Source organism: Perca flavescens, chromosome 5 (assembly GCF_004354835.1).
Source record: "Perca flavescens isolate YP-PL-M2 chromosome 5, PFLA_1.0, whole genome shotgun sequence".
NCBI lineage: Eukaryota > Metazoa > Chordata > Actinopteri > Perciformes > Percidae > Perca > Perca flavescens.
This window is the reverse complement of record NC_041335.1, coordinates 38,119,883-38,145,841: the sequence shown is the minus strand read 5'-3', so window position 1 is coordinate 38,145,841 and position 25,959 is coordinate 38,119,883. Positions and strand designations below refer to the sequence as shown.

Sequence of the window (25,959 nt, the reverse complement as noted above, 5' to 3'; positions counted from 1 at the left end):
GGTTCTTCTAGACCAGCTGGTCTAGAACCCTTTTCCCCAGGGTCATTAAGTCCTGACCCACTTTCACAGAATTCAAACCAAGCAAATTTATTTTTAAAAATTAGCTTTGAAAACGTACGTATGTCATCTTTTGTGTGTGTGTGTGCGTGTCAGTGTTTGAGTGTCTTTGTCAGCACGTGTGTGTGTGTGTGTGTGTGTGTGTGTGTGTGTGTGTGTGTGCGTCTGTGTGTCTCTGTGTGTGTCTCTGTGTGTGTCTGTGTGTCTCTGTGTGTGTCTGTGTGTGTGTGTGTGCGTCTGTGTGTCTCTGTGTGTGTCTCTGTGTATGTATGTGTAATTCACGAGGTTCCCTACATGTGGGAGAATAGCGCCGACACCTGCTCCACACCGCGAGTGGGTACGCGCCACAGTGTCAGTTAATTGCAGCGTTGACCGGCATGACATCACCATATGTCAGACTGACCTCGCCGGTCATGGCCGAGCTCGTGAAAACCGGCCAATCGCGGTCACCGGCCGGTCTACCGGTGCATCTCTAGTTTCCCCTATCTTCAGTCCATGAACAAGGCAACTCTCTGTGGTTAGTCCAGGTCTATCTAAACAGCAGGCTAAGTCACATGTGTCAAACTCGAGGCCCGTGGGCCAAATCTGGCCCCTTGCAGTTTTTGATCCGGCCCGCATATCAATTTAGGTTCACAATAATAATAATAATAATAATAAAGCTTTATTGCAGACCCAGGTCCATATATCACATAATACAGTAATACATCTTTTTCTGAAGTTTTTGTCACTTTTGCAGATGCTTTTGGTGCTTTTTTTGCCACTTTTTTCAACCTTTTTGGGGTGTTTTCTGGCGGGTTATTTTCCAATTTCTTTATTGCTTTTTATTGATGTTTTTTGTCGCTTTTTTCTTTTGATTACTAAGTTACTTTTTGGGGGCTTTATGTGGACCAAGCTGTAAGTGAGAAGGCTATATGAGACACTGCAATAATCCAGAAAAAGATCCTTGACTTTTTTGATGAAATAAGGGGTGGTGATGGCGCAGTGGATATGACACATGCCTTTGGTGCGGTAGACCTGGGTTCGATTCCCACTGCGATACATCGACCAACGTGTCTCTGAGCAAGACCCTTAACCCCTAGTTGCTCCAGATATGTAAGAATTGTAAGTCACTTTGGATAAAAGTGTCAGCTAAATGACATGTAACAATAAAAAATAAAAGCATGTGAATGAACTAAACATGACCGGCACTTGATGTGATTCTTAGGTTACAGTGTGGCCCGTAGTGAAGTTGAGTTTGACACCCCTGGGCTAAGTAATGACCGACACGCTAACGTGCTAAAAGGATTCTGTGTTTTTGTGTCTTCAGCTGAGCTGGACCAGAGAATATTAGGTTGAAACCGTTTGTTGACACAGTTTATCTCTCGTTGCTCTCTGTAAAGTTTGCTGGAAGTGATGTAATTTACGTTTTTACGTGGAGTGAGCACGGTGCTGAAATATACACATGTATGCACTCTTTGGATGAAATATGTCATCATCTGTGCACAAGGCTCTGTATAAAGTTTGGTTTTGGGGTTCTTTAACACCTTCTTAGGTAACAGTGTGTTCATTCGACAGTCAATACACACACTGATGTTATACTATTATGTCCATCTGCAACCTGATGCAACACATGTAGGCCTTTCATTCACTGCAGTACAATCATATCATATCCTTACTTCACACTCTCAATGGCCCTTCAACCTGACTGTGGCATAACAGTGTGTGTAACACGTGCAGGTGTGTGTGTGTGTGTATATATATATATGTGTGTGTGTGTGTGTGTGTGTGTGTGTGTATGTGCGGGTGTGTGTGTGTGTGTGTGTGTATGTGCGGGTGTTTGTGTGTGTGTTTGTGTGTTTAGTTTAGTTTTTTATTCACAGTACCAATTCAAACATTACAATAATACAGTTGGGGTACAAGATCAATTGGGTCCCCCAAAGAAGCTAGAAAAGCTTATGTGTGTGTGTGTGTGTTTGTGTGCGTGTCTGTGTGAGTGTGTGTATGTGCGTGTGTGAGTGAGAGAGAGACAGAGAGGGGGAAGTAGGTGGTTTAAATGACTCCGATTTAAGCATTTAACCTTAATCTTCAGCCCACACAAGCCAGACACACACTGTCCTGATCCTGTTATTCTTAAAACCAACTCCTACGATGACATCAGCTCTCCAGGCGGAGACAAAGACAACCAAATCACACATGAATGTCTTCTATGTGTGGTATGGTTTTGTCTTTACTTACTTTTTTTTTTTTTTTTTTTTTTTACAATCTTCTGAGTCTTTTTATACATTTTAGAGGCTCTTTTATATTTATTTATTCACCTCTTTTGCATTTCTGCTGATGTTTGCACTCATAGGAATGCATGCATCCAATTTCGTTGTACACGTTCAATGACATTAAAGCCTTCTATTCTACGAGATGTGACCACACAACGCCCTGATTCGCTGCTGTTAACACTTCAGCTTGCCAGGGCCTTTCGGAGTCCGAGCCAGGCTCCACGCTGTGGTTTGTTCTAAACAAGGCCAGCGCCAGTGATCAGCAGTGAAAGAAGCTGCTCCCCCGAGTAAAAACCTGCAGAGCTGCACCTGTGATGGAGAGGAAGGTCCATGTGCCGTTTCTAAAGTCGTCCTTTTGGCTGTCCAGAAGCAGGATGCGACATTCGAACCAGCCCTCGTCCTCCAGGGTCAGCTGATCCACCAGCAGAGAGGCGCCCTGGGTCAGAGACACACGGCCTGGGAGAGAGGGTGAGAGAGGGTGAGAGAGTGTGAGAGAGAGAGAGAGAGGCCAGACAGGCAGAGTCAGCACATGCAGAAATAGGGCTTACCACGCAGAGGACACAGGCATCCAGTGTCACAAAGGCCACAGTCAAATTCAAAGTGCCAACCTTTATTCCAACAGACAAATCCACAGTGAGAACATCAACTGTAGCTCTAATTTTAGTTGCCAATAACCAACCGGCTAATAGACCTTTTTCACGGCAGACATGTTGACATGTCAAAGTAGGAGAAGCACAGATGTATTCAAAACCATTACTGATGGCTGTATTCCACTTAGGAGAGACCCTGGTATTAAACCATTACTGATGGCTGCATTCCACTTAGGAGAGACCCTGGTATTAAACCATTACTGATGGCTGCATTCCACTTAGGAGAGACCCTGGTATTAAACCATTAATGATGGCTGCTTTCCACTTAGGAGACCCTGGTATTAAACCATTACTGATGGCTGCATTCCACTTAGGAGAGGTCCTGGTATTAAACCATTACTGATGGCTGCATTCCACTTAGGAGAGACCCTGGTATTAAACCATTACTGATGGCTGCATTCCACTTAGGAGAGGTCCTGGTATTAAACCATTACTGATGGCTGCATTCCACTTAGGAGAGACCCTGGTATTAAACCATTAATGATGGCTGCATTCCACTTAGGAGAGGTCCTGGTATTAAACCATTACTGATGGCTGCATTCCACTTAGGAGAGACCCTGGTATTAAACCATTACTGATGGCTGCATTCCACTTAGGAGAGGTCCTGGTATTAAACCATTACTGATGGCTGCATTCCACTTAGGAGAGACCCTGGTATTAAACCATTAATGATGGCTGCATTCCACTTAGGAGAGACCCTGGTATTAAACCATTACTGATGGCTGCATTCCACTTAGGAGAGACCCTGGTATTAAACCATTAATGATGGCTGCTTTCCACTTAGGAGAGACCCTGGTATTAAACCATTACTGATGGCTGCATTCCACTTAGGAGAGGTCCTGGTATTGTTCATGCTGACTCACTGAAATATCTTACTGGAACACTTGATGGAACTGAGCCATTGTTAAGGTTATCAGTCTCAGCTGTGCTTTTCCTACTATGACAAGTCAACATGTCTGCTGTGGAAAAAGGTTTTAAGGGTCCTCCCTCAAGAAAATGTGAGGTTATTTCAATTTAAAAAATGCTATTTCACATCATATCCACAAAGGATCATGCAAAAGGTCCACTTTAAATTGTGTTTACCAGAGATGTGCTCAGAAGTTTCTTCGGAAACAGTCATTCAGCATGAAGAAGCATAAAAAATGACTAATGTACTAAAGAAATCTTAGTCGACTAATCGACTCAGAGGGAGGCAGCCCTATAGTCAGACAAAGTGCTTTTTAATGTAAAAAAATAACAGAAAAGGCTGTTTTCAGCCTCTTAAATAAGGAGGTTTCCTGCTCTTTTCTGTTAATATCATATTCAACTAAATATCTTTAGACGTCACCTTGGACTATGAGGAACTGACATTTTGATATACACACACACACACACACACACACACACACACACAAACAAACAAACAAAGAGACACACACACACACACACACACACACACAAACAAAGAGACACACACACACACACACACAAACAAACAAAGAGACACACACACACAAACACACACACACACACACAAAACACAGAGACACACACACAAACAAACAGAGACACACACACAAACACAGAGACACACACACACACACACACAAAACACAGACACACACACACACACACACACACACACACACACACACAAACAAACAAAGAGACACACACCCACCCACACACAGACACACCCCCCCACACACACAAACACAGAGACCCCCCCAAAACACACACACACACACACACACACACACACACACACACACACACACACACACACACACACACACACACACACACACACACACACACACACCACATTTCCTCTCTGTACTTCTTACAACTCCTTGTCAGCCTTTGAAACGTGATCTGCTGGTTGCCTGGTGACTGCTGCCTGGTGTTCAGGGTACTGAAGTTACCCTTCCCCTCCCCAACCCCCGCCCCTTTTATTCTCTCAATGAACTCACCCCCCCCCCCTTCAATCTCAGGGCTCTAAACGACAGCAGGATGCATGCTGGGGGGGAAACACACACGTTGCTCACACCAGGCCCTGGCCAAACCCGTTTGAAAGTAAACAGAAGAACGTGGAGGAGAAGTTTCCGGCAAATCTCGTCATACTTATTTGCAGCCAACAGGTTGCTCCAGGCAGTACGGTTGGGCGGTATCCAAATCTTGATACCGTCAGACCTCCTCCCTATGTTACCGCGGTATACGGTTATTACCGTGACTAATTCAAAGTGATGACCTAAGGCTCGGACGGCACCACCAAACTGTTATAAACACTAATACTGGAACAATAATGACATAACAACTACTTACAACAACACTACTTTCTCCTCCACACTAGGGCTGTCAACCAATATTCTAAATTCAAATATATATTCGAATAGTTAAAAAAAAAAAAAAAAACATTTCGAAGGTGATAATTAATATTCGAATTAAAAAAAAAAAAAAAAAAAAAGGATTTTGCTGAGTTGTGTTGGGGGGCCATGATGTTGTGGCCCTCCTCCCTCACGGGGGTGCAGGAACAGTTAGATTTTCCAGCTCGCTCCGTTAGTGGTGAAGGAGTTGGCTAAGGCTAACGCTAGCGATGCTAAGGCTAACGCTAGCGATGCTAAGCCCACGTCACGACCAAACGTTAGCGATTGGTTCTGGCAGATCCAATAGTTTTAAACTTCAACAGAGTACCCGCCTTCAAGGAAGTTAACACTTGTCAATGGAGAGAGGCCAGACTCTCTAGACTAATGACATGGACCAGAGTCTGGTAGGACCAGGTTAATGGACCAGAGTCTGGTAGGACCAGGCTAATGGACCAGTGTCTGGTAGGACCAGGCTAGTGTACCAGAGTCTGGTAGGACCAGGCTAGTGTACCAGACTCTGGTAGGACCAGGCTAGTCAGAACCCACTTCAACCCCTGGATATAGCTAATGTCTGACACATTCAATACTCTGTGCCAAGTGATGAACTAAGAAATAGAAACTGAACTTTCTTCATTAGATCTTTATATGATCTCCCAGAGGACACACTGTAAATAAGAGCAGACAACTCTTGTTCTGTAACCCTGAAGCTACAATATGACGAGAAACACAATATCCTCACCATTCACATCACTTCATCCAGACACACACACACACACACACACACACACACACACACACACACACACACACACACACACACAGACACAGACACAGTAGCGTCTGGAGCACGGCCTTAAAGCTATGACGATGATTCAGCTCTTTACGTGGAAGCTAAAGACAGGCTGAGGCACTCTGAGAGTAAAGACACACGACAATAGCTAACAATTAACCCTGCATTCCTGCCTGGGCCTGTTGCTGTGCTTAATAGTTGGGTTTAATGTTTGACTGACCTCCTGAAACACAGAGCAGTGCTTGATGGGAGGCGATCACTTAGAGGCACCATAAAATGAATACCTCTCTGCGTCTGTCAAACAACTGGGCAGGGCAGGGAGAGAGGAAATGTGCAGGCCGATGATAACAGGTGTGGGGATAACTTTAGGCATTTTCCTCTTATCCTCCCTCCTGAGCTGCCCGTTTCCTACGTAACCTTTTCCAGTTGGACACACGAGTTAAATGCCACGCTGCAGGCTAAACTTTCACGTGCAAAAATCACACAATCCCTCTTTAACATAAACCTAATCCGTGTGTAGCTATATCATGGGATACTTAAACATCACTGTGGCTCATAGCACTAGAGCTGCAACTAGCAAATATTTTCATTGTGGATTTATTTCTGGATTACTTTCTCCATTAACCGATTAGTTGTTAGGACTAAATAATGTCTGAAAATGGTGAAAAATGTGAAGGGTATGTGATGATGTGGGGGTATGGTGAAGGCTATGTGATAATGTGGGGGGGGCTATTTTAATTCCAAAGGAACTTTATCAGGATGCATAATATCCTGGATCCATGAAATAACTGTCCTTTCAAAATAAAAGTCTGCATTCCTCTATGGGAATCTAACATAGGGGTGGACTGACTTATGCCCCCTGTATTTTAAGGAAGAACATTTATTTATTTACGATACATTATTTATTCACAAAGAAAATTGGTGTCCTTAAAGGTCGGATTTTTCCTAATTTTTTTAATGAAGGCATTAAGAGCAATTTCCAAAAGATGATTTTTTTTATTCCTCTTTTTAGTCAACTTTAGCATGGCTGTGTAAACTTATGCAAGCCACTGTTTTTGGGTAAAATGTGTCACAGAGGAGTGAAGAAAGCTAGAAAATATTCACATTTAAGAAGCTGGAATCTGAGAATGTTTTGCTCGTTTATCACAGAAAAATGATTAACAACAGTTGATAATTAACGGTCAGTGTAACGCATATCAGTTCAATTTTCAGAAAAATGGGTTAAAATATCAAATTTTTTTCCGCTTTGACAAATTAAAAAATTTGATCTTTGATCTTTCTTTTTATTCAGAGGAATCAGAAATTTAGAAAATTCGAAAATTGCGTCTGAGCTCCAATTATTCATTATACTGCCATGGTATTCTCTCCCTCTACTTTGCAGAATATGCAGGTTATTAACTGCATATGATGACTGATTTGATGACTTTGGGGTCAGGCAGGGTGTAGCTAGGTGGAACGAGGGAGAGAATACCTTGACAGTATTGTGAATAATTGGAGCTCAGACGCAATTTTCGAATTTTCTAAATTTCTGATTCCTCTGAATGAAAAACTTTTTGAAAGAAAATTTGAAAAACAGTTCAAAAATCCAATTTATATTAAATTTATCAAGGTGGAAAAAAAAATGCAAAAACTGGATATTTGGAACCCATTTTTCTGTTTTTCTAAATGTCCGTTTGTGTCTTAGAAAATTGAACTGATAAGCGTTACACTGACCATTAATGTACCTCGTATTAACTGGCCTGAGAAGCAGCCTTGTAACTCCCTCTGTGTGTGTGACTGTGTGCACAGATCTCGTGGGTTCCCGTGAACGTGTGTGTGTGTGTGTGTGTGTGTGTGTGTGTGTGCATACATGTTGATTTTCAAAACTCGGTGAGGGCCCTGCCCCCTGCGTCTCCCTGGGGGAATTCAGGTTTCGCTGTCGAACACTTAACCCTTTCCTGTGCCCTCCCTCTCTTGTCCGTCACTACAAAGAGACGGCAGCCCCCCACACACACACACACTGCTCATTCTCTCAGGTTACCATAGCAATGAGACGGAGAAAAGCCCGGGCTGTAGGTTTAGATTTAAATTCAGTTGCTGTAGAAACACGGCAAGGCCAAACATGGGTTAGGGGAGGGTGGGTTTCTACTGTCAGAGATTTGAAAAATTACAAGTCGTGGGGGGTAAAAGCATGTTAAGGTTTAGAAAGAAAAGAGCCTTGTGTCACAGAGAGAAGGAAGAGTGAGAGAAATGAATGAGAGTGTTTTCTCTTTCAGCCAGTCGACAGACAAAAGGCTGACGCTGTGTGACAAATGTTGCTTTATTTATATTTGATTGTTGCATCTTCGGCATTGAACTGAACTCTCAAATGGCTCGAGGCTCGAGAGGGGGAAACGTAGCAGAAGATATTCCTTTTTAACCCCCAAAAAACGCCAGAGCAGGAGGAATGAGAGGGGGAAACGTAGCAGAAGATATTCCTTTTTAACCCCCAAAAAACGCCAGAGTAGGAGGAATGAGAGGGGGAAACGTAGCAGAAGATATTCCTTTTAACCCCAAAAACGCCAGAGCAGGAGGAATGAGAGGGGGAAACGTAGCAGAAGATATTCCTTTTTAACCCCCAAAAAACGCCAGAGCAGGAGGAATGAGAGGGGGAAACGTAGCAGAAGATATTCCTTTTTAACCCCCAAAAAACGCCAGAGCAGGGGGAATGAGAGGGGGAAACGTAGCAGAAGATATTCCTTTTTAACCCAAAACGCCAGAGCAGGGGGAATGAGAGGGGGAAACACCAGAGCAGGGGGAATGAGAGGGGGAAACGTCAGAGCAGGGGGAATGAGAGGGGTAAACGTAACAGAAGATATTCCTTTTTAACCCAAAACGCCAGAGCAGGAGGAACGAGAAGGGGAAACACCAGAGCAGGGGGAATGAGAGGGGGAAACGCCAGAGCAGGTGGAATGAGAGGGGGAAACATAGCAATGTAAATGTAGCCTGACCATTTAACATTTGTCAATTTCAATTCTAAATGTTTAACTTTTTATGACCAAGAAAGACAGAAAGAAGCATGTTTAAGGTAACGTAACTCTGTCAGTGTTCGGACACACACACACCTGTTCGTGGCTATCGGCCATATCTGGACACATCAAGTCAAGCCTGACGCCATTTCCGGTCTTTTTCGCTGCGCTTTTCCTGGCCGATCGAACCCGAAGTGCAAACAGAAGTAGTTTACACACATCTAAGACTCTACTTGTGAATTTTCATATATGTACAGTACAGGCCAAAAGTTTGGACACACCTTCTCATTCAATGCGTTTCCTTTTATTTTCATGACTATTTACATTGTAGATTCTCACTGAAGGCATCAAAACTATGAATGAACACATATGGAATTATGTACTTAACAAAAAAGTGTGAAATAACTGAAAACATGTCTTATATTTTAGATTCTTCAAAGTAGCCACCCTTTGCTTTTTTTGATAACTCTGCAAACCCTTGGTGTTCTCTCAATGAGCTTCATGAGGTAGTCACCTGAAATGGTTTTACCTTCACAGGTGTGCCTTGTCAGGGTTCATTAGTGGAATTATTTCCCTTATTAATAAAAAAGCAAATTTCAAAGTCATGAAAATAAAAAGGAAACTCATTGAATGAGAAGGTGTGTCCAAACTTTTGGCCTGTACTGTACATGGACATTTTACACGTCTCATTAGTGTAGGAAAGTGGCCGGGTTGGTTCAGTGGGTAGAGCAGGCGCACATATACTGAGAGGCTTATTCCTAGACGCAGAGGTCCAGGGTTGGAGTCTGACCTGTGACGGTTTCCTGCATGTCTCCCCCCCTCTCTCTCCCCCCCTTTCTCACCTGTCAAATCTCCTGTCAAATTAATGGCGGAAAAGCCCCAAAAAATAATCTTTAATTAGTGTAGGAAAGGGACTTTGAAGAGAGAACGCTGTAAGAACACTGTAAGAACGCTGTAAGAACGCTGTAAGAACGCTTAAACAACTCTCAGGTGACGGTATAACTCTTCATTCAAAGTAAAGGAGCTTTTACTGCATCATTTGGAGTTGTTTGTTTGTCGTTTTATTTTCAAACAGAAATTGTGGACTATTTTGCCTGATAGTTAAGATCAGAGGATGTTCAGTGGATCACAGTTTATTTCAAAATGCTATAAAATTGAAAAATAAAAAACCCACACACCCCACAATTCAATGAAAGTAATCCTTAATTTTCCCTGACAAGAATGTTAAATGGCTTCCATACAACGTACATGCACGCAGTCATGATATTTTGGGGGCAATTTGGCTCAAAGAAACCCATAATTCTGATATAAAAATGGGTCAACTTTGACCCCGAAGACAACACAAGGGTTAAAAGGAGTCTGGTTGGTTTTGGCGATATCGATTTCGGGGCTGCTTCATGTTGAAAAAGAACCCCACCCTTGTTTTTCAATCCAAGAGGAAGTGAGCGAGAGGTTACGGAGAGGTTAGTGGGAATGGTGCGCATCGATAATCCACCGACAGCCGATGAGAGGTTGACCTTTCTGACCTCGGGGCTCCGCAACGCCCCCAGCAGACACATTCATCACTCCCTCCTGGCTCTACGTTAACACAATGTCCACGAGTCCTCCTCAAGAGACAAACATCGTTAGACTCTTTTGATGGATGGAGAGAGAGAAAGATGAAACAATAGCTGCAGCTTTTTTTTTTTCTTCTAGTGTCCACCCTCTTCCTCCTGCCCCCTCCCTTCTCCTCCTCCGGCGGCTATCACATGACAGCTCCAGTCTACCTTAAAAATGAGCTCCTTGTTTCCAACCGGTCGAGCAGCCGTGGGTAGAAAACTGAAACGCAAATGCGCCCGCTGCCGTGTGAGCCTGTAAGACTCTCTTCGTATTAGTGCTGTCCTCGACTAAAGAAATTCTTAGTCGACTAACACTTATAGGATTTTGTCGACTAATCGATTAGTTGATTAAATTGACAGAGCTGTGAGCTTTGAGAGGTGGTTAAGACTAGAGAAGCACAATATAAATGTAGTTAATTAACCATCTGTAAAACTGAGTTTCTCCACAATTAATCCTGCAAAAGCACCACTTTAAATCTTGTGTTTACCATAAATGTGCTCAGAAGTTTCTTGGAAATGAGTAATTAAGCATGAATAAGCATAAAAAATGACTAATCGACTAGAGAAATCTTAGTCGACTAAGACCAAAACGACCGATTAGTCGACTAATCGACTAAGAGGTGGCAGCCCTACTTCGTATCGGCGAGTGTCAGGTTCTCTCGCCCAGCGGGTGGCAGGTGAGGAAGAACTCAGCTTTCAGGAGCTGTGTCGATCGCCAGGAGCTGCGTTGTTCTCACAGTGTCTGATCTCCTGTTTTTTTTCTGCAAGTGGAACCACTGCAATGCAACCGAGCTGAGCTGACATGTTACCCACATTAAGTCCAGCATGGTGTCCCAGGTTTGTCTCTAGACTTAAAGTGTAAATTGCAGGTTAAATGTTTCATGAAGTTAAGCAATGTGCTTATTAAACATAAAGATTAGAGCCGCCCACCCTTGTTTTACATGGCTTTTTATAAAAAAAAATGCTGAATATAATATGAAAAGTTGGTACTTTTTACAGTGGTTTTAAGCAGTCCCCCTCCTTTCCACTAGGCGGGGTGTGACGTCATAAGAGGGAATCCAAGACTAGAGTTACCGTTAGCTAGTCTAACGGCTAGTAGGCTAGCAGTTATATTGGAGACCTCGCTAGCTAAAATGGTAAACTATTGTGTTTGTGCGGGATGTACGAGTACATCAGAAACAGGGCTGATTGGTGCCTGGGTTTGTGGCTACGAAGTGGGCTGATTTTACTGCTGCCTCTAGGACCCACTCTCTCCTCTGCTGTGTGTGTGTGTGTGTGTGTTTGTGCGTGTGTGTGTGTGTGTGAGAGACGGCTGGCCAGCGAGGTTGTCAGGTGCTTGTTGAGTTTAACTCCGAAAAGACAGTTGACCAAAGGTTCCCGTTAATCTTATGATGGACATGTGTTGTGATATTTAAACAAACGATCTGTCAACGGAGAAATAAAAGCCTTTTATTTACGAGAGTGGTCTGAGAGACCTCCGGTTTACAGCGGGGTCTCTGTGTGTGTGTGTGTGTGTGTGTGTGTGTGTGTGTGTGTGTGTGTGTGTGTGTGTGTGTGTGTGTGTGTGTCTGTGTGTCCGAGCGATGAGCCAGTAGCCGGGGCAGGCGCTGCTGGTTGTCGCGTTACTTTACTTATTTCTTTTTTGTGCACGTTATAGGTTTACAAAAAGTAAAAAAAGCCCAAAGTCCACCCCAAAGGGACTTACCATCTTCAACAGAAAACACTGTTCACAAACTGCTCCAAACTGCTCTATTGTAGTCCAGCCTTTACTTCAGAGACAAACTGTCAGGGCACGCCCTCATACTCTGCTTCTGACTGGCTAGTAGTCCCTACCTAGCTACTGAGCATGTGCAACTCCCAACAAACATGTAGCAGAAGTGAGATGTCTCACTCTGTAGCTAAAACAGAGAGCTCAACACACAGTGTGAGAAGAGGAGCTGCAGCAATGTGCAGTACAACAAAAATATGGTGTTTTTTTGAAAATTAAACCATGTAAACACAACTGATATAAACTCTAAATGCAAGTATGGACCTGAAAATGAGCATAATATGAGCACTTGAAGTCTTATAATGAGAGGGCAAACCCTGATATAACTGTTTTTACATTAAATATTTAGAGTTTGTTTAGGTCTCTCATTAAAATAAATCCAATTCTTTACTTTTGGTGTTTGACTCTCTATTTCTCGAACTGAAGGGACAACCCTGAAGTCTGGTCTCGTTCATTCACCTTCTTGGTATTGTATTGTATTGTATTGCATTTTCTTAGTTTTGTGGCGACTGAAGCTTGAGGACAAGGCTTTTATTGTCACAAAGGAATTAAATCAACATGTGATTTTTGTATTTGGGGGTTTCCACTGCTACTTACTGGCACAGTAATACACGGGGTAAAGTGAATAACATGTGATACAATCGCAGGGGAAGACAGATTATTGTGTTTGGAGAAGCATCCGCACGGCTTTTCTTTGTCCATCCGTATGTGCATAAGAGAGCCCAGCGGAGGTGCATTGTGGGATGTGTTTTGATTTGAATACAATCATAAGTCTGGGACCGGCCCCCTGCCTCTGACAGCTCACCCCTCCCACTCCCCCAAATTTCTCTCTTCAATCCTCCTGTCTCCCTAATCAGTTTAACCCTCTTATGAATAGCTCTTTGTCGTGAGATAGATTACAGTTAACCCTGTCCCTCTCGCTCCGTCCAGCTCCGTTAACCCCCGGACCACGTGCCAAAATTTCACTACAGCGGGACCCTGAACTCACCACGGATCACCATGATCCGGGAGCAAAGTTATTGATTTTAATATTCTTTAAAATATGGAGTTTGATCCAGTGAGATTACAAGAGGTGTTTGAACTTCATTCCAGGGCAGAACTTGCAGTTTTCTGGCCAGGAAGAGATAGCACTGATGTTAACCATTAATGGACCTTTTTCACAGCAGACATGTTGACTTGTCATAGTAGGAAAAGCACAGCTGAAATTGATAACCTTAACAATGGCTCAGTTCCATCAAGTGTCCCAGTAAGATATTTCAGTGAGTCAGCATGAACAATACCAGGGTCTCTCCTAAGTGGAATGCAGCCATCAGTAATGGTTTAATACCAGGACCTCTCCTAAGTGGAATGCAGCCATCAGTAATGGTTTAATACCAGGACCTCTCCTAAGTGGAATGCAGCCATCAGTAATGGTTTAATACCAGGGTCTCTCCTAAGTGGAATGCAGCCATCAGTAATGGTTTAATACCAGGGTCTCTCCTAAGTGGAATGCAGCCATCAGTAATGGTTTAATACCAGGGTCTCTCCTAAGTGGAATGCAGCCATCATTAATGGTTTAATACCAGGGTCTCTCCTAAGTGGAATGCAGCCATCAGTAATGGTTTTGAATACACCTGTGCTGTTCCTACTATGACATGTCAACATGTCTGCCGTGAAAAAGGTCTATAGTTGTTAGTTAGTTGGCTAAAATGTTGCTTTAGTTACTGTTGGAGTAAGAATAATCGAAGAAGAATAATCCTCATCATTAGTGAACATCAGGTTTGTAATACGGCTCAGAATACTGTAGATTATATTGTAATTTCACACCATAATAGAGGTGTCGAAATTGGCCAAAAACGCTCAAATATTCTTATATGCATCTAAATAAACAGAGGTTTGAATATACTGGAATATCTTTTTTTTGCGCATTACCTCCATAAGAGGGCAAACCAATAATACACCAGGCCGCAACATACAGGAACTTCACGAAATGCCCCTCACTCTCTCACTCGCTCTACCACACACTTCCTAATCACAAACACACACAAATGCCGGCTTTGCTATCCTCTTAAGGAGATACGCTAGAACGACGCAGACACAACAGCCAGTGCTGGAGTCGGACTTGAGTCAGACTCAAGACTCTATTCTCTGGATTCGTGATTTGACTTGTACTCGCAGACTGACGACTTGTACTTGGACTCGAGGATATATAAGTATTGGACTTGAGCATTCAGACGTTGGATGAAGTTTCTGACTAAATAGGTTATAAAAATTCGATACAAGATTTTACACTTTTCCTGTTTCGGGCGCCCAGACCGGCTGCTCTTTTGTTTAATGTGGACCCTCTTTTATTAGTATATCATCTCTTTAAAGGTGCCAGAGTGGAGAAATGTAGGCAGTCTTGGAATTCAACACAGACTCAACCTCGAGACTCAACTCTGACTCTTCTTTGGTGACTCAGACTTGGACTCAAACACTGGGGACTCGAGACTCGGACTCAACAGTTGGTGACTCGACTACAGCACTGACAACAGCACGCAAATATAAATCCTCACAAAGGTTAGGCCACTTACGTAGGCTACAACGTAGGCTCTGCATAGAGTCTACAAATCAGCCTTTAGTGTTGTCTGTAATTAATCAACCAGTTATCAATAACCGTTTAACCCAATAATTGCTTTATCTATAGGCTGACATTAAGTTTAAGATGACAGTCTGATGTAGACAGTCTGATTTTTATAATTAAAATATATATTTGAATTTAGAATTTATAGAATAGAATTTATTTGTTGACAGCCCTATACAGCAGTGGTTACAGATAGGACATATGCTTCGATAGAAGAGACATTTGGACAATATTGATATGAATGTCCAGCACAGCACTGACTCTGATCTCCTCGTACCAGTCTGTCCGGTGACTAGGGCTGGGCGATAAAACGATAACGATATGTCTCGCGATAGACACGTAATCAATATCAATAGAAAATGCGGCCGATAAAATGTTCGATAACTTGTTTTTCTTCATCAGAAGAAACCACAGATTGTGAAGCAAGTTTGGTTGCATGAACAAAGGCACTCGCTCTCTGGTAACCTAGCAACGTAGGGAGTGACACTCTAACAGCCAATCATGTAACAGTATCAAGTTTGGTTGCGCCACATCGCTGTCTCGTGTTCTTCAATAACAGAACCGGCGTGGAGTTATAAGTGGAAAGTGAGTGCCGCAGCGAGAGAGGAAATTGTTGATAAAACAAAAGTCAGTATGGCAGTTTTTGGGGATTTTATAAGTCTGACCGTAGACAGACCAATGTCGTCAGACCGTCGTCCCCACCAACACTGGTACTACCACAAACTTGTTTTACCACTTTGGAGCACAGCCGTATTCGCCAGCAACGTCCAACAACATCTGCAGCTGCTACACGGCACAAGCAGCAGACCACCATGGAGAGGTACTCTGCATCAGCGCCTTACTAAACACTACAAGCAGCAGACCACCATGGAGAGGTACTCTGCATCAGCACCTTACTAAACACTACAAGCAGCAGAGCACCATGGAGAGGTACTCTGCATCAGCACCTTACTAAACGCTACAAGCAGCAGACCGCCATGGAGAGGTACTCTGCATCAGCACCTTACTAAACGCTACAAGCAGCAGACCGCCATGGAGAGGTACTCTGCATCAGCACCTTACTAAACACTACAAGCAGCAGACCGCCATGGAGAGGTACTCTGCATCAGCGCCTTACTAAACACTACAAGCAGCAGACCGCCATGGAGAGGTACTCTGCATCAGCGCCTTACTAAACACTACAAGCAGCAGACCGCCATGGAGTGGTACTCTGCATCAGCACCTTACTAAACACTACAAGCAGCAGACCGCCATGGAGAGGTACTCTGCATCAGCGCCTTACTAAACACTACAAGCAGCAGACCGCCATGGAGTGGTACTCTGCATCAGCGCCTTACTAAACACTACAAGCAGCAGACCACCATGGAGAGGTACTCTGCATCAGCGCCTTACTAAACGCTACAAAGAAATAACGGAGGCAGACATGTCTGTTCAGAAGCCAGGTTACCAACCTAGCACTAAACCTGCAGAAAATAGTTTCTCAGGTTTCTTATATTTAACATTTTGCACTATTTTATGACACTTTATGAAGCATTTCTCACTTATTCTTTAAGTTTGCACCTTAATGTTAAGAGATAATTGTTAAGTGTTCATTGTGATTTTAGACCTATGTTTACATTTTAATTATTTGAGTGTTTTCCATGGTTGTGTTGACATTCCTGCTTTATAACTGAAGGGATTATAATCAGAGGAAGGTTAAGTTTAAAATAAACATGTTTAAATTTAATATATTTTTCTCCTGGTCCTTATTTTAAATAGGTCATAAAAAATATCAATAATTATCGATATCGACCAATATGAAACACTTATATCGCGATACAGTTTTCAGCTATATCGCCCAGCCCTACCGGTGACACACCTAAAGCATGAGGTAACAAAGGCCTGCAGCCAGCTATTCTTCGTCTTCCATTGTGCCCTTGTTTGCCACACATAATCCTGGTCCAGTTATGGTGGAAAAACTGGTTGGTGAAGGATAAAAGGTGATCAGTTTCAGCTTTCAGTTTGACTATTTTCTACAAAACAGACGCATGTAGCAGAGGGCAGCAGAGAATGCTGAACTAAACTAAAGACCTACCTTTTTAATTTAGTCTTTTATTAGAGCTTTATTTATTTATTTATCTATGTATCTGTCTGTTTATGCATTTGAGCCTGTTTTGTGGTGTATGTTGGTCTGTACCAAGTTGGAGTTATTATTTTTATTTCTAATAGGGATGCATCAATATAAATGTGTAAAGATTACAACCTGTTGAGATGAAAAAATGAAGAGCGATGCAAATTTTAAACGTCCTAAGGCTTATGCAGCGTTTTAACGAGGTCAAAGTTGGAAACATGCCCCCTGACCTCGGATTTACGAGCTTGGAACTCGGACAACATCGCAGTACCCCGAGTTCAAAATCCAACATGGCCGCCCCCCCCTGTATCAACAGTTGTGAAAGCTGCAGTAACATAAAGTTATTATAAGCACTTCTGTCTTATTTGTGTCTCACGAAATCAGTCGTTCACACACAGCCATGTCCAACTTCTATCTGTGGACATGTTGTTACGCTGTTTTGCGTGCACAAAAAGCACCGTAATGCGTTGTTATCAACTGGTATCGCTAACAATAGAAACCGGGCTAGAGCTAAACGAAAACAATGAAAATCAGACTTTTAAAAAGAACGCATTGAACTCGGTTATGACGTCATTCCCAGTTGCGGCTTCCCAGTTCCCGAGGTAACTGGGACGTGGCATTAATCTACTTTAGATTTCACATGTTTGACTTCAGACGTCACTACATCCAGATTGATCTTATGAAGTGGTGTATATGCCATTTTATTGCTGTGTTATAAAGACGCACACTCACTTTTTAGCATGTTTATTAGGGCTGTCCTCGACTAAAGAACTCCTTAGTCGACTAACACTTATAGGATTTTGTCGACTAATCGATTAGTTGATTTAATCGACAGAGCTGTGAGCTTTGAGAGGTGGTTAAGACTAGAAAAGCACATTATAAATGTAGTTAATTAACCATCTGTAAAACTGAGTTTCTCCACAATTAATCCTGCAAAAGCACCACTTTAAATCTTGTGTTTACCATGAATGTGCTCAGAAGTTTCTTGGAAATAAGTAATTAAGCATGAATGAGCATAAAAAATGACTAATGGACTAAAGAAATCTTAGTCGACTAAGACCAAAACGACCGATTAGTCCTAATGTTTATCAACGCTGCTTGGCCTCCATTGACTTACATTACCTTGCTATTGTGTGTGAATTTTACGCCATAGCGAATAGTATGAAAGGGCGAAAATCTGCATAGTGAGGTTGGTCTGGGGGTGGGGGAGATTGGTCAAACACCACCGGACTTTCACCCAGGACTTTCACCCAGGAGAGTAGGGATCGGGTCCCGCCTGTGGTGTTTCCTCGCTCCCCGTTGTTCTTTTCCTAAACTCAACCGTAGCTTTCTTCTCGCGATAACACGGCAAGACGGCGATAACACGCCAACAAATGGGCGTGTATGTTTACTGTAGAGTCTTCTTAGTTTGTTTATTTCAAGAGATCCCTTTCTATTTATTCAGTTATTTTGATTGATTGATTCAAAAGTTTATTTGTTCAAAGGTTACAGAGTTGTGGGGTTGTATGTGTGTGTGAGTCTGTGTGTGTGTGTGAGTCTGTGTGTGTGTGTGTGTGTCTGTGTGTTTGTGTGTCTGTGTGTGTGTGTCTGTGTGTTTGTGTGTCTGTGTGTTTGTGTGTCTGTGTTTGTGTCTGTGTGTCTCTGTGTGTGTGTGTGTGTGTCTGTCTGTCTGTCTGTGTGTTTGTGTGTGCATCTGTCTGTGTGTGTGTGTGTGTATATATAAGTGTGTGTGTGTGTGTGTGTGTGTGTGTTTGTGTGTGTGTGTTTGTGTGTGTGTGTCTGTGTGTGTTTTTGTGTGTGTCTGTCTGTGTGTGTGTTTGTATGTGTGTTTGTGTGTGTGTGTGTGTGTCTGTCTGTGTGTGTGTGTGTGTTTGTGTGTGTCTGTGTTTCTGTGTGTGTGTCTGTCTGTGTGTGTGTCTGTGTGTGTGCGTGACTTGTGCATGTGTGTGTGTAAAATGCAGGCTGTAACTGTTCCAGTGTTCAGAGGTCACACTGAGAGTGTGATGGAGGCCTGCTGAGATCTGGGGGTTTTCCTATTGTCGGTGTAACCTCAGGTCGGACTAGCCTGCTCACCGTCTCTCCTGATTAACTTCAGCACACAGGAGACATTTGATCTCACCCTGCAACCATAAACCATCCTGATACCGCAAGACTCAATACCGCAACATATTGTCTCAACAAATACAGCTCCAGCTGACTATAAGAGCGTTATAGTTTATCTGGATGTTTCCTCTTTGTTGAGAGTTGACAGAGAGGTTCAGCGCTGCAGAGCATGCTGGGTGTGAAACGGAGAGGAAGCAGGTTGAGGGTTAGTAATACCTTCTTATTAAAGCGCCCATATTCTGCTCATTTTCAGGTTCATAACTGTATTTTAAGGTTGTACCAGAATAGGTTTACATGGTTTAATTATCAAAAAACACCATATTTTTGTTGTACTGCTGCAGCTCTCTCTCACTGCTGCAGATCCTCTTTTCACCTGGTTTCTGTTTTAGCTACAGAGTGAGACCTCTTTTCTTCTTCTTCTTCTGTACTATCTTTGATTGCACTCGCACATGCTCAGTAGCTCAGATGTAGATCATGTCAGCTAGCTCCATAGACAGTAAAAGAAAGGCTGTTTCTCCAACTTCAGTCAGTTCCAAGGCAGGATCAGCTGGGAGACTTCTTCTAAACCAGGGAGCACATGGAAGTAGTTCTTTTGGAGATTATGGTGAACTTGTGTGTGTTGTAGCAGTGCTTTGCTATTGAGAACGACGTAGCATGCTAACGCTAACGCTACGAGCTAACGGTTGTGGTTTGCCAGCTCATTTCGGACTGTTAGGTCACAGTCCGAGCCGATCTTGACCAGCTCACCGGGAGCCTGAAGGCAGAAACCAGATCTCACTCAGAACACCATGGATGGGTCTTTTTCAAAGTTTGTATGTGTGTGGAAGCACCAGAGACACAAAAGAACACCCCAAATCCCAGAAAAAGTGATTTTTTTCATAATATGGGCACTTTAAAAATAAAAAAGTCTTAAGGCCCTGACTCACCAACCAGATAATTCGTCTGTGGGACAGTCTGAGGAGGTCGGTGATTCGAGTCTGTTCGGTGTGCCGTCATCAGTCAGAGGAGCTCGTTGGTAACCGATCCATTCTGCGCATGCACAAGATGTTCACGAATGCGCAGATAATAACAATGTTTTACGACCTGCCCGATCTGTTTCACGCTAGCCTCCACCGGGAAGCTAACATTAGTTTAGCTAACAGCTTATTTGGCTAACCGCTAACCGACAGCTAGATTCAGTCTAAAATAACGTTAACTCAAACCAAACACTGGGGAAAAGCAGGCTACAGCTACATTTAGACTTTACAGCAATAACAATAAAGACAAGTATTGAGTGATTGTATTTTAAATGAGCACAAGTAAAGTAGAACTGACGTAAACAGTTGTAATATATGTTAACGTTTATTTTCAAGTTTTATTTTGAGGGTCTTTTAAAGTTTACATGCTGTCTCAGCTAGCGGTTAGCCGAATTAGCTGTGAGCTAAACTAACGTTAGCTTGGCTGTAGAGGCTGTTGACCGGTGTCGTAAATCCTCGTACAACAGCGCATGCGCGAACATTTTGCGCAAGCGCTGAACGGATAGTGCAGGCAGCATTTTGGCCGACCTGAGCGTGACTACAGTCTCTCAAAATCTGATGAAAATCTTTTAAACTGGCCTTTGTTGATGCACGGCCTATTTCTCTCTTCAAATGTTTTCAGAAACACGTTTCGGTGAACTATTTTAGTCCAATATGAGATGTCTGAAAATGCCATGAAAGTCTGGCTTTGAATTTCCGGAGACACATTCGTCCAATCAGCTGCCGGTTTCAATTTTTTGAATACAGATTAGCTCCGCCTGCTGCTACACAAATAAAATGGCCTTTCCTTTACGCAGACGAGAGAGACTCTCTGAGACCGAGACAGGCTGGTGTCTGAGTGCAATCTCAAATACACCTGATATCGTATCAAAAAATGTTGGTTTAATGGACGACTGAAATAGTCATCCAAGATAGCGCCTGCTTTGATTCTTTCATCTCAGCTTCTAAAAATGGCCAATAGCATCAGCGAGCTCGAGACAAAGCAGCAGACCAAGGACAGACAGCCTCTGGGAATGCTTTTAATGTTTTATTTTAGTCGGCTTTAGTGGGGCGCATTTGCAATGCAATGAGTCCACCACAGGAAGGACAGGACAGCACTTTGATTTAGTCATACATATTGATGTCTGACACCTGACGTAGCTTTTAGTGGAAGCAGCCATTATGTTGTAAATCCACACTTAAGACTCATCTCTGCTCTCTTGTTCCTGATCTCAGACAAGCCAAGACAAAGCTCAGGAAATGGTCGCCTACTTGACTGTCTTGCGGTTGAATCTGAAATCCCCCCCCAACATTTTAATTTGAGGGTAGAATACATTAGACCCAAAGCGCTGACACGCTTCACATGCTGCCATCTGCCTCCAGTGGGAGGGGAGATATGAGGATCTGAGGCAGACAGGGGTAAAGCCCACACCAGACAAATACACTCAAAGGGGACAGATATGGAAAAATATCAGGACCCCAAGAGATTAGTTGTCAACTATTACGTTAATCGGCAACTATTTTCAGAATGGATTGACCGGTTTGAGTAATTTTTTCTGACAAAAAGAGTAAAAATTCTCTAATGTCAGCTTGTTAAATGTAAATAATGTTCTAGTTTCTGCTCTCCTCTGGGACAGGAAACTGAATATCTTTGAGTTGTGTCATTTTGGGCTTTGGGGAAACACTGATCCACATTTTTCAACATTTTCTGACTTTTTAGAGAACAAACAACTGAACAATAATCGACAGATCAATCGACTATGAAAATAATCGTTAGTTGGAGGTCTAAGGACATCCCCGACAGTCTTCTACTCTGAGCCACACCTCTGCGATGTTGTTTACTTCATTATGGCTGCGCGTGCGTCAGCTGACTGCCCCGAAACAATGCCATGGTTAACGGCCTACAAGAGCATTAACGTGCCAAACACATGTAGCCCAAATTGCCCGGTGGAGGCGGCCTGTTTGTGGTTAAATGTGGCTCCTGAGTTGTCACGATGCTGCAAACGTGTTTCTGAATCAGAGTAGGTGCTGAAGTTAGATGTTTGGTCACTAAAATGTCAGAAAATGGTGAAAAATGTGGATCAGTGCTTCTCCAAATCCCAAAAAGACATCCTTGAATGTCTTGTTTGGTTCACAACTCAAAGATATTCAGTTTCCCTGTCACAGAGGAGAGAAGACACTAGAACAATATTCACATTTAACGAGCTGGAATCAGAGAACTTTTACTCAAAAATGACTCAAACCGATTAATCGATTATCAAAATTTTTTGCCGATTAATTTAACAATTGACAACTAATCAAATAATCTTTGCAGCTCTAACTCGGAGGCTTTCATTCTGCGGGATTCTCTGATGAAATGAGTTCCAATGCAGCAGATGCAGAGGGCTTTTAAGCGAGGCTTGCTGTACATTTCAGTGACCTAGTTGGGACAGTATGGGATTTTGGGGTGTCCTAGTATAGTAGTCCTGTTGGCTTTGGCCAAGCAAGGGGAGGTTGTGATACCCGTCTTTGTCTTTTGTCCTCTGCAAGACAATGCCAGGATTATAGGGCTCCAGCAAGAAAACTCCCATTATTCCCAATGCTTCCTTCACGCACAACAATCTCCCCTTACTGGGTCACCCCTCAGCATACTAATAAAACACTGTCATCAGACCACCAAGCCCCCACCTACACTCCTAATCCCCCCGATGCACAGCGTTACTGGTACCCCCCCCACCCTTCTTCTTGCTCAGCTACCCCACCCCCCTTTTAACTGCCTGCATTAAAACACATCCATTCTCGCCCTTCCCCTTTTCCCCGCACTGCAACTGCAGTCTGGAAACACAGCACAACACAGACTGCAGTTGCAGTAATTACAGGGATAGTGGTTTTGGGTAGATTACCTATTTGGGGTTTTGTTTCATCCAAACTTCCCCTCCCCAAGTCTCCATAAATACCAGTGTAACCGCCTAATGCCCACACACAAGACAGGCATGTAACTCGAAGTCAAAGAACGAAAGAGATGTTCCCACAAGGACACCGCTCACCTCCTCACCTCACCTCACCTCGCTAAAATCTACTGAACCCATAATTACCGAAATCTGTCAATTGGTGGTCAGTCTCAAACCGACTGCTGTGATAGTGAGCTTCAGATTCAGCTCTTCTTTGTCCCACAGCTACACTACTATGTTTCGGTTTAAAAACCAATATCTTTTGCTGCGTTTTTACGCCTCGTGTCCACACTACTGCTGCATTCCGAGCCCCTAGAACTGAGAATTTCAATTTGCAAGGACAACAAGGAAATTGTATTTAAATACAAGGAAATTGTAGAGCCACTCTAGCAAGGTGCAACATCATTGTAACACATATATATAAAACTCATCTCACAGCACATTCATAGCGCACACACACACACACACACACACACACACACACACACACACACACACACACACACACACACACACACACACAGAGACACACACACATGCACAGAGACAGACAGACAGACACACACACACGCACAGACAGAGAAACACAGACAAACAGACACACACACACACACACACACACACACACACACACACACACACACACACACACACGCACAGACACAGAGAAACACAGACAAACAGACACAAACACACAGACAGACACACACACACACACACACACAGACAGACAGACACACACATACACACACACACACACACACACAGAGAAACACAGACAAACAGACACAAACACACAGACAGACACACACACACACACACACACACACACAGACACAGAGAGACACACACACACACACACACACACGCACAGAGAAACACAGACAAACAGACACAAACACACACACACACACAGACAGACACAGAGAGAGAGAGACACACACACACACACACACAGACACATATACACACACACCGACACACACACACACACACACACACACACACACAAACAAACAGACACAAACACACACACACACACAGACAGACACAGAGACACACACACACACACACACACACACACACACACACACACACACAGACAAACAGACACAAACACACACACACACAGACAGACACAGAGACACACACACACACACACACACACACACACACACACACACGCACAGACACAGAGACACAGACACATACACACACACCGAATACATCTCACCCATCATTCTTAGCAAACACTCTCTCATCTGTCCCATCCTAACCGTGGACATAATTAGCTCGACAGTGCTCCAAAACAACTACCCAAAACCAAGAAAAGACTCCACACTGAGCGCCATACTAGAGAGCTATAAGCCGCTGCACTCGGGACAGACATTTGGAAACTTTGGAACATTTGGAAGATATTTGGAAACACTGCTGCCCCCTAAGCTAACCAGCTGATAACGCTAACTCGACCAATGTTATAACAAGAGGGAAAAAGAGCCTAGGGGGAAATTACTCTGAACCATCACTTTAAAGAATCTTTAATTAATTGGTATATTACTGTTAAAAGACAATGAAATGATGATTTATAATGTTTATTCATTATTCGTAATGTTATACTTAATGTTATTTTATCATTAGTTTAGTGTCATATACAATAATATGTTTATAACTTCAGATAGATGGGTAATACTTTGTCAGTGGTTAAAGTGATGGTTCGGAGTAATTTCACCCTAGGGTCCTTTGCACCATGACCTCGAGTCAAACACCCCCCCCAGAAGCTTTTTTCACCTGGGTCTAACATTGGGAGAGTTAGCGTAGAGCAGCGTTATCAGCTGAAAAGCTTATTAGCGCAGGGGCTAATGGACCCACGTTTGTATCTCATAAATGACTCCACTAATAATGCCCGAAATGATACCAAACTTCTACACTAGTACATATAGGTTATGTACTCATAAAACGATGGATTGGAAAGTTTGTAAGTACACCAGAAGTTTATGAACACTTGCCTGCTGGCTTCTGCTCTCTGCTGCTGCTGCTACTACCTGCAGTTAGACGAGTGCTTAGGGGCCGTCTACAAATTACTACACCGAAAAGAGATACAACAAAAATATTGATTCATTTATGATTAAATAAGGTAATGTCTCCAAACTTATCTCAGTTATTACTTGTCTCCTGCTAGTTATACTACAGCACTTACTTTAAAAAAAAAAAGGTAAATTAGAAAATATTTTTGTTGTATCTCTTTTCGTGTAGTAATTTGTAGACGGCCCCTAAGCACTCGTCTAACTGCCGGCAGCAGCAGCAGCAGCAGAGAGCAGAAGCCAGCAGGCAAGTGTTCATAAACTTCTGGTGTACTTACAAACTTTCCAATCCATCGTTTTATGAGTACATAACCTATATGTACTAGTGTAGAAGTTTGGTATAATTTCGGGCATTATTAGTGGGGTCATTCACCAGATACAAACGTGGGTCCATTAGCCCCTGCGCTAAGCTATTCAGATGATAACGCTACTCTACGCTAACTCTCCCAATGTTAGACCCAGGTGAAAAAAGCTTCTGGGGGGGGGTGTTTGGCTCGAGGTCATGGTGCAAAGGACCCTAGGGTGAAATTACTCCGAACCATCATTATAATAATTGTTTTGTAAACCGTCTATAAACATTATTTGAATGGCTATTATAAAGTTGCAGCTAATGCTTATAATAATAGGGTAATGATTAATAAATGGTATTAATTTGGCCCCATTAGATCTTTATTCGGCGATCTATAAAAGAGAT

The 25,959-nt window shown here is 42.9% G+C and overlaps 1 protein-coding gene across 1 annotated transcript in view; it reads right to left on the bottom strand.

Moving 5' to 3' along the window:
- igsf9b (immunoglobulin superfamily, member 9b) overlaps positions 1 to 25,959 on the bottom strand; it is an 86,431-nt gene that overhangs the window by 24,132 nt on the left and 36,340 nt on the right. The window contains exon 5 of the mRNA XM_028579209.1: positions 2,616 to 2,762. Within this exon, the coding sequence (XP_028435010.1) occupies positions 2,616 to 2,762 (147 nt within the window). The remainder of the gene's footprint in view (positions 1 to 2,615; positions 2,763 to 25,959) is intronic.